The sequence below is a fragment of the Tachypleus tridentatus genome, chromosome 9, assembly GCF_004210375.1.
Source record: "Tachypleus tridentatus isolate NWPU-2018 chromosome 9, ASM421037v1, whole genome shotgun sequence".
Classification (NCBI taxonomy): Eukaryota; Metazoa; Arthropoda; class Merostomata; order Xiphosura; family Limulidae; genus Tachypleus; species Tachypleus tridentatus.
This window is the reverse complement of record NC_134833.1, coordinates 57169497-57191175: the sequence shown is the minus strand read 5'-3', so window position 1 is coordinate 57191175 and position 21679 is coordinate 57169497. Positions and strand designations below refer to the sequence as shown.

Here is a 21679-nt window from a genome sequence, read left to right as displayed (position 1 = left end):
TTGAATATTATACTAATTACAGTGAAGTAACCTTGAAATTAGGGAAATTTAAATGTGAGATTATGTGTTTTTAAAGTAATTAAAGTTACTGTATATCTGGCTATTTTTTTCACTGAATTGGTTAAACCTTTTTTCAATCAAAGCTTCATATTTCAACTTTTGACTACAACAGTGTTTTAGGTTTAACCTGAAAATAGTAAATGATTAGTCATACCAATTAGCACAATTCTAATCGCATAAAAATTTAATCTGGAAAATGGTAGTTCTGTATTCCAGCATTTGGACCCTTATAAGAAAGAATAATTTCAGTTGTATATTTTAATAGCATCTGTGATTGGGACTGTAAGTGTGCCATGAGTTTTTAATACTTTTCTATGATGTTTACTTATATGACTTTGAATCTTCTCTTTAAAAACATCTCTATCTTGGTCCTTGATGTGTCTTCAACCCCTTACTTGTTAGGTAATTGAGTTACCCTTTTAATACTATTGCAAAGAATTTGCAGTAATTTCATATTCTGCTTAGGTGGACAGGAATACTTTTTCATTGGAGTTGTCTTTTCATGCAGAATCTCATTTTCTTACAATAGGTTTCAGGAACTTTATTTTACCATTGCTGTTGTACCCTTTCTTCAGGCTGACTATTTCTGCCCCATTTGGTTTGTATTTATTCCATTTTATTTTTCTTGTTCTTTGGAAACTTAGAGGTGTGTGTTGCAGCCTTACTTCTATGTGTGTTTTTATTCCAGCTGAGGATATGGTCAAGCCCTACTTCTGTGTGTTTTCTCTCCTGTTTGGAAATCTTATTGCTTATTAATTCTTTGTGTATGACACACTTTTTTAAGATTTTATCTGCACATTACTGAGTTACATTCAAAATTAAACACTTTTACTATCCATGATTGTCAGTGAAATTAACATTATAATAATATAAGTTAAAGTTTTTATTTAAATTTTAATTCCTTTTTTGCTTCATAAAGGAACCTTTAAAAACACTTGAACTCCAGTTTTTGTTATCACCAGATTTTAGAAATATTAACTCTCTGTCTTTATCTTGAATCAGATAACCTCAGTCCTGTAGATGTTTGTCTATATAATAAGCATATTTACTTGCTTTATTGACATGTTTCAAAGTTTTTTGGCAGATTGCAGTAGAAATAAGTAATGAATTTTATTAACTCCTTACAGGTGCCATGCCCATCTTCTGTGCTATTTATTAAGAATTATAAGTCATTTGACACACCTGTATATTGTCATTAGAAGGAGCTTATTTTACACTATAATCCTCTGTTTTTTGAAATTGGTACCAAATTGTTATCAGTAGATAGCTGTAACTGCCTTTAGTATTTTTTATTCCTTGATCTGCTGTAGTATGTATGGTTGTCTCTTACCTGAGTATAATTAGAGACAGTTAACTGGTATTTAGGCATTACTTTTATATTTCATTTATTTATATGTTATTTGTGTTTTAAACTTCATATTTGGAAGATTTAATGACTTTGTAATATTATTCTAAGCTTTACCTCACTCAACAAATTCTTCTAACAAAGCAAGTGTAAAATATATCTTAAAAGAAGCTAAATGGTTTCTGCTGATGATAATGTTATCACCCAGACAACCACTGCTGTATGTTGATTTAAATAATTAAAGATATAAAATAGGAAAGGAAAATGAAACATATAAAAAACAAAAGAAAGTAAAGATGTGAAATTGTACATGGGATCTAAAAAAATAATATTCTAAGGTTGTTCAGCAAATAGTTCAAAGATATTTATATATCTATTTTTTAATTTTAAACACTGATGATAGCTAGAGTTAGTGATGTGGTAAAGAAAATGGAAAATGAAATATAAACACACATCTTAACTTTTGATATTCATTTAGGAGTTTCTAGAGATTTATGCAAGTGAAATGTGAAAAATGTAAGATAGAAAATAGTATTTTTATACTTAACATGAAAATAATTTTGTAGGTGAACTATGCAGAGTCCAAGTCCAAACAATTACATGAAATAAATTTTAATTAGAAATAGTATTAAAAAAAAAGTCAAAATTAATTCTTCTGTTTTTTATGAAACCACATACTTTAAAGAAACCTTTTGTCAAATTTCTAACAATTGCATCCACTAATTCATTTTTTGGAAGAATATTTCATGAGAGTTAGTTACCTAACCTACTGTTAAATTTATATATTGTTTTGATAAGATTAAGTAGGCAACATGTCCTGCTCTGACGTTCGTGTGTGACTTGTTACAAAATTACATGTTCTGTAGTTTATTTCATTTTCAAAGAGTAGATGCTGCAATGGTTTGGAGTGGTAATTACTTGTTCACACTTTCTGGATATTTGATGATAGGTCATGGAATCAGCTAAGATGATCATACCTATTCCAGTTGCTTTTACTCTCTTACAACATAACAAAATTGTTCTTTGATTATGAAAATCCTCATGTCCATGCCATAGTTAAGTATCATGTTGTTTTCTTTTTTAGTACCACTTTTTTTTTCTTGATTTTGCACACTGCTTCACACATTTTGAAATATTTTTCACTTCCTGTACATGGAAAAGTGAGATTACAAGAAAGTGCAACTGTTTAATTATCAAATAGGTACTCATGTTTATATGTGCATATTAATCATGTTTCTTAACATCTGTGTAATGAATGACAGTCTTTGCTCTGTGCGTCACACCACCTAACATACTTTAACACAAGAGCAAAAAAGTTGTAACTGTATATAGTCGCTCTTTTAATTTTTGTTTGAATATTTCTTTAATCACCAATTTATCTTGTACACATCCAAACCTAAGGTAAAAAGAAAATATAAAAATGTTTACACAAGTAATTTGTTTTAAAATGGTAAATATGCTTCTCAGATAGCTGATTTAAAGATTTGATGAAGTATATGCCAACAGTAGCTCAAAATGTTTAATATATTTTTTTATGTGTGTATCTATAAACATTGAAAGGTACATAATTTTATAAACTTTGGAATTTTGTTTCAACATTGACACAATTGCATTGATTAGAACTTATGTAGTTTCTGTTTATACTGTTGTACTTGTACATACAATATATGTATCACATTTCAAGGCTGGATAAAGTACTAGTTTCTGCTAATATGTCATGATTTATGGGCTAGAGAAGGTTTAAAACCAAAGGGCATATTGAGTGTTAAAGTCCAAACCTTCTCACAACCATTTAGAAGTATTAACAAATCACTCAGAGGGTGTGGTATACATGTAAGGTTCACAGTTGCTAGTACCATCTGTTGTGAGATTTACAGATTTGGATGGAATACTTTTACGTGTTATCTTAATATCCAATTTAACGTATTTGCCATTATAATTGTTAACTTGTTAGTTTATTATAAAAAGGAATGGTTGAGTAGAGAGCCTTATTTTCAGCAAATCACCTTAAAGGTTGTAATTCTGTGTTTTATATAACAGCAGATAAGTGTTTTTGACACTGAAATATTGTAAACATTGTAACAAGTGTTTTTATAAGAAGTTGTACTTTGTGCACTGAAACTTTTAAGTTGATATTTTTTGTTATATAGCTAGCTTTATCAAAATAGACCATTAAACCACTTATGATATTAATAATATGTTCTGAAGTATGTCTTTTTTTATTATTTAAATGGAGCATTTATAGAATTGTTTATATCATTATAGGATAGTGTAGAGGTTCTGGAAACGGGGAAATCTGTGAAGTTACAAACAGATCAACCTCATCTTGTGAGCTTAGGAGGAGGACGCCTCAGTACATCAATAACAATTCATCCTCTCCGCAAAGGTAGGTGACATTTTATTTTACAGAATCAAGTTTTAACAGGTAAGTTCCAATATACTTGTTAACCATTTAAGTTTGCAAATACTAATACAGTTTGTACTTGAACGTGTTTTACTTAACACTAAATTAATTCAGAATTGTTAGAAAGTAGTATACTTTACTGAATGTGAACATTGTGCCTCAAGTGTAACTGTTTACAAAGTTTAAAGAATAACTTTGTTTCCTGTGTGCATGACACACGAAGTATGTATCACACATATATTTGGAGAGGGAGTTGATTCAGTACCCAGAGAGTTGTTCTAAAATTGTTGACATTAAACTGTCCTGAGAAAAACATAGTTTATAGCAGCTGATGTTATTGATAGACTCAGAATTAATCTTGAAACAAAAATATTTGGAGATACTACTTTTTTCTCTTTTTTTTTTTTCTCACACATCTTTTTTGGGATTCTGCCAACAGTCAGTTTACAGTGTGTCTTGGCAGGCTTCCAGAAATGGGGTTGTTGGAATCACTAACTCAAGCAACCATATTCTGTAGTTTACTGTTGGTCTCTGATTTTTTTAAAATTAAGATTCACGAGACATGAAAGCATTATGAATCATATCATGATTAAAAACAGTTATGAATTCACTCACATTTGTTATCAGTTTTACACAGTAAAATTGTGTTTTATTCCCAACATTTTGCCACGTTTACTTGGTTTCATCAGGTGAGATACAAGAACTTAGGTTCACAGAATTTAATTTCAAAAAAGGAATTATTTGAGAACCTATAACAGTAGTAATGTACAAGTAGGCAACTAAGTGATTGGAAACGTAATTACTACTTAAGTTAAGTTTAAAGAAATTATGTAACATAGAACCAAAGGTTTGATATTTTTATTTGGTAAGCTGGGGAAAATAATATAATAATTTGTTATTTGACAAACTCCTCAAGCCTGTACTAAAAGCCAAAATAATACATACTCTCAGAACTAAAGATTCCAACTGTTTGTGTTTAATTTAGGTTTAAATACCATCAATGAAGTCGACAATGATTCTGATTGCGTAATAATTTGGGCACATATATTAGTTACAAGATTAAAAATAATTCAAAGTGGTGTTTCATGACTGGTTAATAATTTGATCTCATTGATTATTTACCAAGATGCAAAACAATTTGTAATTGTTCATCACTAGAACATAGAAAATATTTGCCAAAATTTTGGTAACCATTTTGCATACAATCCAAATCCAGTTTTTTATGTACAGCATTTTGTTTTCCATCTATTGTCAGAACTTTGTTTTCAGCATTTAATTTAAAAAACAGCAAGTTTATAGGATATTTTTCTCATTTTTTTCACTATTCACAGTGAACACAATTTTCATGATATTCATAATGCACTGGAACCAATTTCAAATGGTCTTTCTTGTTAAATAATATTAGATTTATTGATGTAAGGTTGGTGTGTGTTTTATGCAGGTATAACCAGGGTAGGTCGGGCTGATGCTTCAGTTCTACAGGATATACTTGTTAAGGGTACTGGAATCAAGTCGGAACACTGCTACCTTGAAAACATCGATGGCTTAGTCAGGTTGTACCCTTTAGCAGAAATGGTTTCTGTGGATGGGATGAGAATTTCTGAACCCACACGACTTGCACAAGGTGAACTGTGTGACCTTCCACTTTTGATAAACAGATTGTACACTTTTGTGTCACTACTTTGAAAAGCATTTAGCATTGTCAATTGTGAAGTCTCATCTTACAGATAATGTATTCCTTCTCTTTATTATTATTAGTTTAACTGTATATAAATGTATATAACTGTTTTTTTATGTTGTAATTTAACTTTACTATTGTAAACCACAAATTAATGAAATCAAAAAATTCAAAAAACAAAACCTAAATAATATTCTTAAAGGTCCTGTGTTTTGAAATATATTTGTTTTTAAGCTATTGTTTATTTTTATACCTTTTTCATAAAACTAAGGATAGAAAACTAGTTTCTTGAGTTAAAAAAATAAACTAATGCCCAGTCATTCACAATAAATGTAAGAAAATTTCAAATACAGACTTTGAAAACCAAACTAGTATAAAACATTTACCTAGTATAACAAAGGCTGTATTTCACTTTCAAAATTTTTCTTCAACAAAACAGTAGTGTTTTTTTTGTATTTTTTTACATGTTTTTTTAAGATACAACACCTTTTCAGAGATAGAGCATTTTTTTCATTATAAATCAGTGATTAATGTATTTACAAAAACAGATTTAATGTGTCAGTATGATAAAATTTAAATTACTGTTTTTATGGTTATTAGGTAGTATGATATGTTTGGGAAGATCAAATTTTTTCCGTTTCAACCATCCTCAAGAGGCTCAAGAAATGAGAAAAAAATATCCAAATGTAAGGGTCTCGGTAGTGCCAAATGCCTTTTCTCCAGGTAGGTAACTTACTAACCAGTAGGGTAGTATCTCATATTTCGTTTGTATTTTAATTTTTATTATGTTAAAATCAGCAGATTCATGGTGTATTTTATTTTAATGGTAAACAATCATAGTAGTGTAATGGTACAATGTTTTAACAAGGTTTAAGGATGTAACAAAGCAAATCTCTTTATGTGCACAGTTTTATATTTTGTTACTTTGGCATTAAATCTCCCTTTATTTTTTTACAAAAAATTTAAAGTTCACATTGCATAGTCTGTTTTGTTGTAGAAAACATTACATCTTTGTAAGAATGTTTTTTCTTATGTGAAATTAGCTCCTGTATTTTTTATATGTAACCATTACACTGCTTTTAAGAATGACTGACATAAACAAATTTTGACAAACCTTTTCTAGTGCCTGAGGAAAAATATGCATACAATAATAAAAAATTAGGTGAGTACTGGTTCTCACCTAATCACCAGTCAAATTGGTCAGCGCCTTTTATACATTATGAGAGTGATCCTGGAGATAGTCTTGACTTTGTGGAAAAAGTTTCAAAGTTTGAGTATATGATTTGCAACCCAAGAGAACCACAGACTTCACAAGACACTCCTCGCTGGTTAGTACGGGAAGGTATTCAAATCCCTTCTTCTGGTACACAAAAAGCTACAGACTCTAATGGTAATTACAACAACAAATTTCATGCCTCTCCCTTACGTAGTCGCAGCCTACCCCCGAGTCCAGTGCTCAAGAACTACAGAGAGTCTCTCTATTCTAGACTAAACCAAAGTATGTCACCTACCACATATGATTATTCAGTCCACACAATGAGTGCCAATTCTGAAGTTCATAATAGTTCTCTTTCTCCAACACATCTTGTTGAAACATCAAAAAGTATCTTGCCAGGTAAAGCAAGGAATTTTAGCTTTTCCTCAAACTCTCTTCATGATGGAAGTTTTCATAGTCATCATTTAAGTGCTGAAGATTTGAGGGCTAGAGAAAAAGAACTCAAACAGCTGCATCTGAAAGTAAGCTATTAAATATTTTCATTGTATCTTAGCATTTTAGGTATACATTATTACTATAAATAAACGTTTTTGTTCATTCAGTGAAAAAATTCACAAATCCATATTTGGAGTTGCTATCAAACCAAAAAAAAATTATTTTTTTTAATAAAATCTTCTCAAGAATAAGTGAAGTAACGTTTTGTGTTAAGAAAATGAATTCAATAATAAAATAGTTTTTTTATTATTATTGTGTTAAGCCTAATTCCAGTTCCATTGGGAACTTTTACAAATGTAGCCATATAGAAAAATGTATTCATGTTTTTGGAAATGATACTGTTTTCAGCACACAGATCTTCCATACTGATCATGCTGTACATCTTGAAGATGGCTTTGCACTGAGGTTTTCACAAGAACAATCTTCTTTAGAGAATAGTTGTGTTGATGTTGTCCCTCTTCTAATGTGTAGTTTCTTATTAGTGGCTTAATTCTAAATGTAAAATTAAAAACACTATAACCTGAAAAATCCTTTGAAAGGTACATTAGGGATTTGTCAGCAATGTGGACAAACAAGATTTCTGACATTTCAGTTTATTGTCTTTTGTAGTTAAAACAGCTGTTGATCTTGTGGTTTTGCTGGAAGATTGTGAATTTCTGGCTTGTAAGTCTGGACATTATTGTTTGTTATCTTGTTAATTGTACCAAGAAATATGTCAGGTTTTGCTCTAGTGGCATATTAGATTGATAGATTCCCTTTCATAACCATAGCTTTCAATTTGCAATTTTGCTGACTGATTTGCATTGACTTAGGGTTTGTTTTTATAGCCTGTCAAGCACACGGCTATGCCAGTTTTTTTTTTTTCCCATTTCTGGAGAACACTGAAGACATCCTTGTTTGAAATGTCATTTAACATTATTACCATATAAATATTTCTTTTATATAAAAAAAGCAGACAAATATTCGAATATCTAGCTACCATTAAATGTTTTGAGGAAATTTACATGCCTGGTTTGTTTCTATATAATTATGTGGGACAGTTTTCTGTCTTTCGTGATCATAGTTATGGAGCTATCTCAACACTAGATAATTTGCCTGCATTATATAATCTGTGAAATATCTTGAAACTAAAAGGCTTTCACATCTGGTTTTTGTAAACTTTTTATGTTTAAGCTACAGATATTATTTTTAATAGCTTTAAAAATTTGTGCATATTTTCTAAAGAAATATTTACAACAAATTAATGAATGCTCCATATCTTTTCTACTGACGTAATTAAAACCAGTTAATTATATGCTTGTGGAAAGTTATATATACAATATTTATATAGTTTTATAAATGCAACTCTGTTTCTTTATTTTTTTATTTCACTGTTATCAAACCTCTTCTTATTGAAATGGATATTGATAGTAGGCTGTGATAACAATGTTTTTCTCAAATAATTTTTTTCTAGTGATTAAATGTCTTAACTGGCTGTCTTATTTGAGTGTATTATACTGAAAGTGTGATCTGTGTTTTTGTGTGTGTGTGATTAGCATGGAATGTACAATTTATTTTGTGTTGAAAGTTTCCATGATATATTCTATGTAATACAACCAGTTATTTTTTCACATTCTCTCTTTCTCACCTCTGAACTGAAGTTGTTTTTGTTCTTTTTTCATTGTTGATATTGTTTTATTCAAACTAAAGAAAAAGCAGTTATATTGGTTTTAGTTTACTTGTTTATTTTAGTCTGTTCATCTATTACAGTTTAGCTGGTCTGTGTTTAGAGTATATATGTATGAATTTTTGTTTTATTCTGTTTTATCTATTAATTACCAGTTTTTAAGCAATTATTGGAGTGATTAACTTTGAGAAGATACAATGTAAAGAAGCCTCAATCTGCTAGTTACTTTTCATATGTTGTATAGAATTTCATGTCACTTTTTGAAGCTGAAACAGCTTAATATTTTGAAAGTGTTCACAAAGAGAATTAATTATTTTCAATCACTAGAAACATTGTATTAAATAATTTAAATATATATGTATTAAATGAATATAGATTTCAAATCACTGCATGTGTATGAGACTTAGTGGCATCATTAGACATCAGGCGATTTTATTATAATGTTTTTCTTTTAAAGTCTATGCAACCAACTGCAAACTTTCCTCTTGGTGTGGATTCCTGTACATCGTGAGGGGACCTCCCATTAAAAGGTTTTGTACTTTCACTTTACCTCCTCTGGGATTTAAACATCCACCTATGAGTTTGCTGTGCATGATGAACCAAGAAGGGGAGGAAAGGATCCTTGTGGTTGAAGGGGTCCAATCCTGCCACACCATTTTGGCCTTAAATTCCTCTGGATGGGCAACCTTGATATGCCCTCTCCTCCAAGGTCAGTTTGCTGATCTAGTTGGGCTAGGGTCAACCAAGTACCAGTGTTGGATGTTTTCAACTGGTGTTGTGGATACTGTGTCTGGTGCTGGTGTTTGTGTATGTTGTTCACGAAACCCTGATGTTGTTGCAGTGTCCTTCTTTCACGCCGTAGTGCATCCACTTGTAGGGCTGCATGGTGGATGATGCTAGTGGGCACTGAAATATTCTTTCTTTATTATGGATCCCCCAAATAAAAATAAAATAGTGTAAAAACAGTCCATAGGTAAATGACCACATCTTGAAGATTCTGAGCAGCAGATTTCAACATCTGTAACACCCGTACCTCATTTTCTGATATTATATTCTTAATTAGACAAATCTTTTGGGCAAATGTCTTCCATTTTATTCAGAAGAGACTAGAGGGGCTTTCTGGCTTTGCTAAGTCAGTCAAAAACTACATTCTGAGGTTTCTCTACCCAATGAGCTTTTGCAGTGAGGCTTATCTCCACTTGCAAAGATGGAATTATAATGCCATCCAATGTCCTAATTTTGATGTTTACATCACAGCATCCACTTGTCACCTCAAGGCAGGTTATCTAAATTTCAAAGTATGGCAATATATTTGAAACCCTCTCAGATGTTTCCAATATCAGTGGTTTGGTCACTCGGACATCATGTCATGGTTCTTTAATACATGCTTGTTGTGGTGGCAAGGGTTATGATGCCTACTAGTATGAAATGAGCCCTCATTGTGTTAATTATAGTGGCTCTCACCCATCTTACTTTGTTTGTATTCTTTGTGGGTGGAGGAAAAGAGGTATAGCATTTGAAAACAGTTCATAATACTTCTTACCTCAAGGCTCAAAAGTTACTGTCCACCACTCCATCTCATATGTATGCTGTTGCACTCATTATACTGGGAGTGCAGACAGATCTCTCCGTGTATCCGACAGAGTTGTTTTCAAACCGCTTAAATTTTTTGCCCTCCTGGGTTAGTAGAGTTGACAAGTGAACATTTATCTATATCCCCACCATTTCTTACAGAGGCTCACTGGATCCACTTCCTTTGGCTCCAGCTTCTGGCATTTCTTTGTCTTCAGCCCCGAAATGCAAAACAATTATTCATTCATGCCCTCAATCACTGGAATCTTCATCTACTTACATTTGACCTAGGGCAGGATCCATGGAGATTGATAGACCTCTTTCTACTAAAGAGAATAAAGAGAAAAGATGTGGTCAAAAACAGCAGGGTTCTTTACCCAGTTCTCCTACACATAAATAAAAAAATGGCCACACTGATACAATGGAACTGTTGAGGTTTCTGTTCTAATTTATAACAAAGTGCTGACTGATTCTTATCATCCTGTGTGTTTTTCTTTCATTTTCAAACCTGCCGATATAGTCACCTTTTGGTAGTTTTCTTTATAATGCAATGATGGGTTGTGTGATGGAAAAGTGCATGGAGGTTTGGCACTGTTGGTTGACTAGCACATGCCTGCTTTATCTTTGCAACTCAATACACTCTTTGATGTTGTAGCCATCTGTGTTTTCTTGGGTCGTACCATTGTTGTCTGTACTCTCTACGTGTCTCCTGAAGACACCTATGAGTAATTGGATCTTGATGCTCTTATTGAACAGTTGCCATCTTCCTTTTTAATCTTGGGGGACTTTAACAGTCATAATCTTCTCTGGGGAGATGCTGATATTGATGGAAGGGGTCACTCTCTAGAACATATGCTCTCGGATAACAACCTTTCTCTCTTCAGTACTGGTGTTTATACTTATTTTCATGCACCTAGTTAGTTTTTTACTGCTGTTGATCTCTCTGTCTACTCTTCATTTTTCTCTCACTACTCTTGGAGGGTTGACAGTGACCCATGGGACAGTGATCATTTTGAGAAAGACTGGCCATAGTTGATGCCACCTGACTTGCGTCACTCAGTGGAAGCTGGACCAGGCCAATTGGCCATGTTTCAATGCTCTCTCAGAACTTGATCCTACTGTCATATCTAAGCCGTCAATAGAAAAACTGTGTGGCAACAGTAACTGACTGTATTGTTCAAGCAGCTGCTCAGTTTATTCCTAAAACCTTGATTTGTTTTCCACAACAGCCTAATATGTGATGCAATCCTGCCTACCACATGGCACAGAAGGCTCAAAAATAGGCAGTCCTGAGATGACTTTCATAGGTATCCCACACTTTTAAACCACATTGCTTTCCAGTGGGCTCATACACATGGTCAGCAAGTAAGATGTCAAAGACAGAAGGAATCTTGGATTCACAACTGGCATATCTTTTACCAGTAGGTCCAAAGTCATGTGGGACAAGATTTGGAAGGTCAGTTTGCAGTACACTTCTGCACCCCTTTGATCTTGCTCTCTGATAGCCAGGAAGTTCCCAATGCCCAGAGTATTGCCAATACTCATAGTGAAAGCTTTTCTTGTGCATCTAGCGTTTCTGCTTCATCTCCCACCTTCTTAGCCATCAAGACTCAGGCAGAACGATCACCTCTTTCCATTCGGGCAGATTGTCTCTATGAGTATAATCGCCCTTTACGCTGGTGGAACTCAAACTTGCTCTTCATTGGTCTGGCAGAATCTCAGTCAAATCTGATGATGTTCACTAGGAGATGCTGTGCTGTCTCTTCTACCTCTCTTGTCATTCTTCTGGTGATATTTTATTGGACCTGACAGGAGAATGTTTTTCCTGATGCTTCGGCACCATTCTATTGTCCTCCCTTTCTCTAAGCCTGAGAAGGATCCAGAGAATCCTTTAAACTGTCATCCAATTGCTTTGAGCTGTCTATGCAAGATCTTAGAGAGGATGGTTAATGCTTATCTTGTTTGGTTTCTCTTGTCCACCCAGATCAAGCCTTCTATTGCTCTTTAGGCTATCTTGCTTCCATAAGAATCTGTAGAAGGAGGTTGTCCTGGCTAGGCTACACACTGGTCATAGTTTTTTTGACTCATCATTTTCTTTTATTTGGGACTGCTGCACCAATGTATGGTCTGTGTGACACTGAACTCACAATAGCCCACATTTTACAGTCATGCCTTTTATTACAACCATGAGCAACAGCAATATTTTAGACTTTTTTTTAACATACGTTCATCCTGTGTCATTGGCAATGGCAACGTTGTCAATCTTGCTAATATTTTAAAGGCCATTGGAATTTTTAAATCTAAGTTTTTAATATGTGTTTAAAGTTTATTTAACTTTACATTGATTCATTCTTTACATTTTATAACAATTTTAATTTTAGTTTTTAACAGTTGTTTGGTGTAAATAGCCTAGTAGCTCTGGGCCAATAAACACCAAACAACCAACCAACCTGTAAACTTTCCTAAAGAAAAGATGCACTTCTTCAAGTTGAATAACTCTTTAAATTATTGCCTTGCATCAAATGGTGTATCCCTTTCAACAATTAATTTTATTAACTTGATAGCATTCAAAGAAACTATTGGAATTTGTATAACTTTGTAGAAGCACAGTTTTGATATCAAAGTGTAAGTTAATACTTATTTTGCTCCCCAGGCAGTAGAAGGACGTAGGAGGGAAGAAGAAGAACAACTTCAAGAAAGACTGAGACTTGAAGAAATTTTAAGTATGTGTGCAGAATATGAGCATCAGTCTAAAAAAGAAAATGAAATGAGTGAAAAAGAAGAGAACAGAAAGTACCAGGTGTGTTACGATTCTAGTTCATGTGATCTATTGAAGTCATGTGCTGTTGAGGCCTGTACTAATAACCAAAGTTTTGTAAGTAAAGAGAAAGTGGCAGATTCAGTTGAAGTTGGTGTTATGGAACCACACAGATTAGGGCAAGCTTCTGTACAAAAAGATGGTGATCTGTCACCAGTTCACTCCCCTCCTATTCAAAACCGAATCAAAACGAATGGATCACTGCCACGTGACCGATCTAACTACCTTACATCTCAACTAGGGGAGCCTCATAATAATAGAGGTGTATACAGTGACATTGTTGCAAATGGAAATCCGAACTCACTTAATTCATTCTCTTCAGAAGATGAGTTAAGCTACATCTTAAATCCACTCCCAGGATCAAAAGATGTGCCTTTGAGTCCAAAAGAGATTTATTCCACTAATATTAACATGTGCACTCCTTCCACAGGAATGTCATCATTGGTATGTCCTCAGTCTCCTAGAAACAAAATCCGGACTGTTCTTGTTAAGGACAAGTTTGTGTGGAATGATCCTGAATATTATAGTAAAGCTGATAAAAACTTGGATAACGTTTTAGAAACCAAACCAGACATGACAAATGAATATCAGTTTCCATCAATTTCAGTAAGTAATTGTTTTAAGTAAAAATGTTCTATGTTGACACTGCTTGATAGGATAATTTATCATTTCTTTATTATCTCTGTGTGTCTGCACCATGTTGACAATGCCTGATAGAATAATGTTTTGTGTTGTCAGTGTGTGATATGATAATATATCATATTGACATTGTATGATAGAAAAGTGCATGATTTTTATAACATTTGATAAAATAATGTGCTGTGTTGCCAGTTTATGGTAGAATGATATGCCATGTTAGCATAATAATGTATCATCTTGGCAGTTTATGATACAAGAATGTGCAATATTGGCAAGAATAATGTACCATTTTTATAACATCTGTTAAAATATACCATGTTGACAGAGTCTTGAGTATAAGATGTGTTTAGAAAGCAGCAGGATTTGTTTGCTGGAAACCTTCCATAGCACACTGAGAAAATCTCTTCCCCAAACTTTCCACTTTGAATATAATTAGTTTCTTCCATCACACTACAGGCTACAGTGGACCAGTTTGATGGTTCTACAAGCCTAAGTGGATGCAACTCCTTTATATGCATCACTTGTTTGAAAATTTTGTCCAGGAGAGGAACAAAAGATGGAAGTTTTGGGGTGTGGAGGATGAACCCAATAAATTAGTGTTGCACCATCCTTCTGTATGAAAATATCACTAGATTCATGAGATTGTTCATTTGAAATATAATACATAATGATTACAATATCAGTAATCAATTCATTAGTCGTAAAACTTAGTTTTACCCAAAAAAATAAGAAGATAAGGGCATAAAATATGTTTATTAAATGTTTTAGAATAAAAGGATTTTGTCACTGGTAATACATATGTATGTATAATTATTTAAACAAGTTACAAAATGTTCATATTTTTACACAACATATCTAAACCATAGATAAAGTATACTTTTTAATTTTATAAGAAGAAAAAAAAAGATGATAAATGAATAAAAATGCAACTACAAAATACACATTCAACATTGAGACTGAACTATTAAGATAGCCCATTACATAAAGTGCTGTTTTTTTGTTTTTTTTTGTATTGGAAAAAACAAAAAGACCTAAATTGTGTTTGCAGTAACTCTTCAATCTAGCTTAACCTTAATTTCACCTACCTCACAGATTAAAAAACAAACACAAAAGCAGGTGTTTATATTAAAACAAACTTGAATTTTTTTTGTACCAAACTGCTTTTTATTTGATGCTTTGGTAATAAAAAAATGGTTATACATTGAAAAGTGGAATCAACTTGAATTGTAGTTTAGAGAGAGAGAGAGATTTAAACAAATATAATTTCAGTAACAGAAATAATGTATTAAAAATAAGTAAAAATATCAAGTTAAAACCATCTTGAGGTATATGAAGATTTGTATCATTGAGAGAGTGAGAGGGAGAAAGAACTGTTTAATTAGCAATGTTTTTCATACACTGCTGCTAGTAAGCTTGAAACTAAATTTCCAGTGAAAGAATTTTTACCATTAAACAATTCCCTCTCTTTACCTCAACTTGACGTAATATTCTTACTATGTAAGATTGTTATAACTTGATGTCATTATTTGTATTTGACATGGTATATTTGTTACCATAGTTATACTTGTTTCCATTTCAAATGATTATTGATAAAGATATCTTTTTTCTGAAACATTTAATAAATGTTTTGTGCCCTTGCATGCATATATTGATGTATGATTAAGACTTCACTGTTTACACCTGTATTAGGTATAATACAATACTTGATAACAGGATTACATTCTGAATGAAGTGTAATAAGTTTAGTTTGAGACTTGGAGTTATTTTATTAAAAAAAAAAACATCTACAGTCATGTGAAAAAGTTAGGACACCCTATAAAAACCTGTGTATTTTTGTAACATTTATGGATATATAGATATTTAATCTCAAGTTTAACAATACTAAGAGATTATTGGAATATAACTAAACAATTAAAACTGAAGAAAAGAATTTTCAAGATCTTCTGTAAATGTCATGCTACAAAAATGCATATTCGAACTGAGGAAAAAGATAGCACACTCTACCACCTAATAGCTAGTGTTACCCCCTTTGGCTGAAATAACTGCAGTGAGACGCTTGTTGTAGCCATCTGCCAGTCTCTGACATCAGTCCAAAGAAAGTTTGCCCCACTCCTCAATGCAGAATTCTTTCAGCTGTGAGATGTTTGAGGGGTTTCTTGCATGTACAGCCCATTTCAAGTCACCCCACATCATCTCAATAGGATTAAGATCTGGGCTTTGACTCGGCCATTCCAGGACTCTCCATTTTTTAGTTTTCAGCAATCCTTGGTGGATTTACTGGTATGTTTTGGGTCATTGTCATGTTGCAGGGTCCAGTTTCACTTCAGTTTTAATTTTCTTATAGATGGTCTCACATGATCCTCAAACACCTTCTGATACACAGTAGATTTCATGGTGGATTCTATGATTGTGAGCTGTCCAGGTCCTGCTGGAGCAAAGCAGCCCCAAACCATGACACTTCCACCTCCATGCTTTACAGTTGGTATGAGGTTCTTTTCCTGGAATGCTGTATTTGGTTGATGCTAAACATGTCCTCTGTTCTGGTGTCCAAATAATTCAATTTTGGACTCATCTGTCTAAAGAACATTATTCCAGAAGTTCTGGTCTTTGTCTACACTTTCTCTGACAAACTTTAGTCTAGCCTTGATGTTTCTCTTAGAGAGCAAAGGTTTCCTCCTTGCACACCTCCCATGCAAGTTAAACTTGTGCAGTCTCTTTCTGATTGTAGAGGCATGCACTTTCACATCAACAGTAGCCAGAGCCTGCTGTTGGTCCCATGATGACATGTTAGGGTGTTTGGAGACCTCTTTTAGCATCTTGCGGTCTGCTCTCGGGGTGAACTTGCTTGAACGACCAGACCTGGACATGTTGGCAGTTGTTTTGAAAGCCCTCCACTTGTTGACTATTTTCTGGACAGTGGAATGGCTGATTTCATACTCTTTTGAGATCTTTTTAAAACCCTTACCAGACTTATAAGCTGCTACAATTTTCTTTGTGAAGGCCTGACAGCTCTTTTGCTCTCATTTTGAATTTATTAACAACAAAGAAAACAGGACAAAAAGGCAAGACAAGAAATATATACAAGCGAAAAACATTAAATATATATACAAACATGAATATATACAAATGGAAAAAAACATATATAGAAACATAAATATGAACAAATGGAAACAAAAGCATTAAATATATACAAACATTTTAATATGACCAAAACAGTAAGTACATATAAACATTAATATGAACAAAAACATGAAATATATAGAAATATGAATGTTGACCAAAAAAAATAAAATGGTAAATATACACAACAGTAATATTTCCAAAAACACAAGAAGCAAGAGTGGAGGCAGGGCAGCTCAGAAGCCGATATCCACCCGATTTCACCCCTTCACACCAACGCACAAAAGGGTGAAACGTCTGGCTGCCAGAGATGGTAAAACGTCCCAGAACTCAGACACTGGTAGTCTGCCTCAAGGCAGAGTAACAGCCAGTATCTGGCCATACCCAGTATCAAAAAGTACGACACTGGAGCCTGCTTGAAGACCAAGTTGTTCCGAGCAAGCCAGATGACTTACTTAAAGATGGTAATTGTGTACTGAAAGGAAAAGACCAGGTTGGCTGGGAACAGGGACCGGTATATGGTACAGGATGGTCTCCACCGAGAGTGGCGGGACCTGGAAAAGGCTCGCAACCCTTTCCCAGATCTCTGCTGATGTCAGAGTACCAACCTGTGCAAGACAGACTCTACCTGAGTGTGACACACTGGACACAATTCAGACCCACAATAGTTCCACAGGTAGGAACGATTTCTCACTGGTAGAATGTCATACACCACACACAAGTTGAAAGTCTGAAGGTAGCGATCAACATGGTGCAGCGCAACTCGGCCCCAAACAATGTCCCACAGAGGTATCGCTCTATACTGTGGGAACATGCAGGGACCAGCAGGCGGTAGAGAGAATGAGAGTCCGTTGGTACATCGGCAGACATGGTACGACACCGCCGTATTGCTGCAGCAGCGTCGACATAACAGGAAGGAGAGTCAAAACACATAGGTGTCTGTAGGCTCAAAGGCACACCAAAGAGCCTGCACCCTATGCCAATCAAAAATCTTGCAAGGTGGCAACAAGGGTGATTCTCCAAGGACAGACAGAAAAAGGGAAAGACACTGGGTCCGGACACATGGGATACCCAGACCACCCCTGTGAGGAGGCAGGGTCAAGGAGAGCCGAGACACCACCTCAGGTTTGCCACCTCACAGGAAGTCATAGACATGGCGCTCAATGGTTCGTGCAGTGCAGTCATCCAGAGGAAGGACGGCCCCCAGGTACCAGACCAAGGGGAGGATCCTCCTCCTCACCACCTCCACCTTGTCAAACAGATTAAAAGGGCAGTAGTGGTAATCGTGCACGGCTGAACCAATATGCTGAACCACCCCTCCCAACCAGCCCCAGGGCCCATGAGAAAACAAACTCCCCAAAGCAAGTGATTGAGGAGAGGGGTCCATTCCAGACCAAATGGGGAGTCGGCAGATGAGGCCCATTTGCCAAATCCCCGCGCATGAGACTTTGGAATATTCAGCTGGGCACCACTGGTTCGAGAGTAACGATGGATGATGGTCAGCGCTAAACCTAACGATGTGAGGTTCTTGAGGAACAGGTTCACATCGTCTGCGTGCATGACATACATCACTGGCATCTGGAGGCCATGCAGTGAGACCGAGTAGTACAAATGAGAGAGTAGGCACTCGATAACCAACACTTTACGTGTTGGGGACAACAGGCAGCCCTCACAAACCCCCTGTAAGATTGGAAAGGACGACGTCAGGTACCCATTAACCAAGAGTCTGCTCGAAGCAGTCATGTACAAGGCTTGCATGTACTGGACAAAAACTGGAGGGAGGCCACACCTCCCCAGAATGAACCACAGAAATCCATGGTGAACCCAATCAAAAGCTTTGCTCAGATTGAGTGACACAAAGACAGCAGGGATATCCCAATCCGTGATGTAGTGGAACAGGTTCCTGAGAAACACCACATTTTGTTGGATACTTCTGCTCTGCACACCACAAGTCTGAGTGCAGCAGACCAAGGAAGGCATGACCACACCCAAATGGGCACACAGGACCTTAGAAATAATCTTTGCATCCATGTTTAGGAGAGAAATGGGGCACCATGAGGAAAGATCTTCAGACTGGCTGGGATCCTTACAGGTAAGTGTAATTAGCTCATCCAGTATTCCTGGTGGCAGAGACCCTGCAGTCAGACAGGCATTAAAAATTCTGACAAAAGAGGGTCCAACAATATGCCACACATAGCTATAAAATTCCACTGGCAGCCCATCCGTCCCAAGACACTTACCAAGTGGCATGAACTGAATGGCTGACCAACACTCACCCAAGGTGACGGGATTCACCAGCTGTTCGGGAAAGGAAGGGTCGAGGGAGGGCAAAAATTGTGTAATGTCATCACAACCCCACGCTTACAGGCAAAGCCGAAAATAAAGCGCAGTAGTAGCCAAGGCACGCATCCAGAATGTCGGAGATGTCAGATGACAATTGACTATTCTCCAACACCAAACTGGAGATGTGTCTGGTCATAGCCATCTCCCATGCCTTGCACTGTGGAACCCTGGTGACAGTTCTGCAATTGAGCGACTCGATCAGACTAGAGACGCTTGCCACACGGAACAGTTTGGAATAGTCCAAATCTTTCTCTATGGAGTGTCTCAATGTTTGAGAGGACCCAGCGATCCGTCGGCCCACCACAAAGCAAGGAAGCCAAGGTGTCCTGCTTACCACACAAGGCCAGGTGGTGGGCTCACAAAGGCTGCATGCCAGCTTGTCGCAGCAAGGAGGCACAGGCCTCTTTGAGACCCGCCCACCAAGACCTGGTGACAGACTCGACAGAACAGAGCTCCCGAACAAGGGCAAGCAAAGCATCTCCAACCTCGTCCATGGCAAGGAGGGAGACGTTGAGCCTCCACACACCGGGGTCCCGAAAAATGGGGACAGAATCCTGGAATGTGGTGAGAAACGCCCGATGGTTAGACACGTAAAATGAGACAACCCCAACCCAATAAACAGCAGTTTCATTGTTGTCATTCATGCTCTCATCTTTCTCCATTTGAACATTTGTATTCATGTTCCTTGTATCACTTTAGATACCCATTTTTCATATCTTTGATTTGTAAATATTTTATTGAGACTTGCTATGCTGTTCTACAGTTCCTATGTTCTCATCTTTCCTACACATTCATTTTTGTTAAGGAAGATCATTCCATTTTCTCTCCCATTTGATTATCCTCTATTTTCCACATTTATGACCATTTTTATCTTGACTGCTTCCTGTGTCTGGTCCAAGATCTTCAAAGGCATATTTTCCCCTCTCACCTGAGAAATGTCTCCTTTTTAGGGTATTTTCTTATCAAATCTTTCACCTCACCATGTCCATAGCTGTCCATTTCTTTCTTCCTCTAGATGTCATCATCATGAGTTATGTGAATTATATCTCATAATACCTTTGCTTCACATTACTTAAATCACAAGGCTGTTTCATGCTCAGTGGATCTTCAGTCATCATCTTACACACCACAGTGTCATTATGATAGGTGAGTACAGTGTTTTTGTTATTTCTATATTTGCAGGAGCATTTTTGTTAGTGTATTGTGGATCTTGCTCTATGATGAGCAGTGCCTGACCAGGTATACTTTTTTTTTTTTGAGAATTTGCACTGTCCATTCTATGACCATGCTTGATGTCAGTTATGCTGTAGCTTTTCCTGATGTACCATTTCAGATGCTACTTGGTGTTGATTCTGTCTCCATTCAATTATCATCTATGTCAAAACAATTACATTGCAGGATCAGGTTATACACACAGTAAAGATTGTGTTCCATAGAACAGCTAGCAGTCATTTGCTTCATAAATATATTTGTCCCAGACTGCACACTCATGAACACATATGAATGAAGCAAACAGGGTTTGTTGTCAATCTTTGCTATTTGAGCTTGAGACTTTTTTACCAGGGACCATCTGCACAGTTGCAGATGCTGTTGACTGTTGCTTGATGAACTCCATCGACATGGTAGCTCTGCTTTTCAAAATAGGATATTATGGTTGCCTGTTGCACTGTCTTTGGTGATTCTGTCATCCTGATCTTCCAATGTGTTTTTTCCTTTCTTTCTTCTAGTGAAATGTGGTAGTTGTTACCACTTATCAGTTCCATGGCTCTGGCATAAATGGCCATGTAATCCTGTCCTCCTGAGTGATACATCACTCGGATGAGAGTAGGGCAGTACATTCTGCAGGAGTTGATGGTGTATGGTACTTCCTATGATGGACCCAATATATAGTTTCAGATACTACTAGATTTTGGTTGTAGCATTATACCATATTAGTGTAAATACATCTGGCAGATTACTGTTGCCCACTGTGGCAATCTTACATCCCACCATCCTCCAGATGTACATTCTTGGTGAATCTACTGTTGAATGAAGATGGCCCACTCTTGATTAGGGTTGTGTTTCAATAACATGAAGTCCTTCCTATTGCAGACCTGCTGTACAGTTCCAGATTCCACCAGGTTTTTTGTTGAAGCACTCCATAATGTCATGTTTGTATTTATCTCCTGGGAGAATCTTGTTTTATTTTCTCTAGCCCTCTTCCATTTCAGCGTAGGATTCTAGCTATTTTATGATTGGGGGTAAGACGTATTGGATGTTAACGTTTTCCTAAACTGAGAATGTTAAGAGGGTACTGGTTATGATAGGGGTTGTGTCACATCCC

General features: G+C 35.6%; 1 protein-coding gene across 8 annotated transcripts in view; it reads left to right on the top strand.

Moving 5' to 3' along the window:
• LOC143225288 (uncharacterized) overlaps positions 1–21679 on the top strand; it is a 66773-nt gene that overhangs the window by 24868 nt on the left and 20226 nt on the right. For all 8 annotated transcript variants that reach the window (XM_076454429.1, XM_076454424.1, XM_076454423.1 and 5 more), the window contains 5 exons: positions 3671–3791; positions 5251–5433; positions 6088–6210; positions 6611–7224; positions 13090–13860. In XM_076454429.1, the coding sequence (XP_076310544.1) occupies positions 3671–3791; positions 5251–5433; positions 6088–6210; positions 6611–7224; positions 13090–13860 (1812 nt within the window). The remainder of the gene's footprint in view (positions 1–3670; positions 3792–5250; positions 5434–6087; positions 6211–6610; positions 7225–13089; positions 13861–21679) is intronic.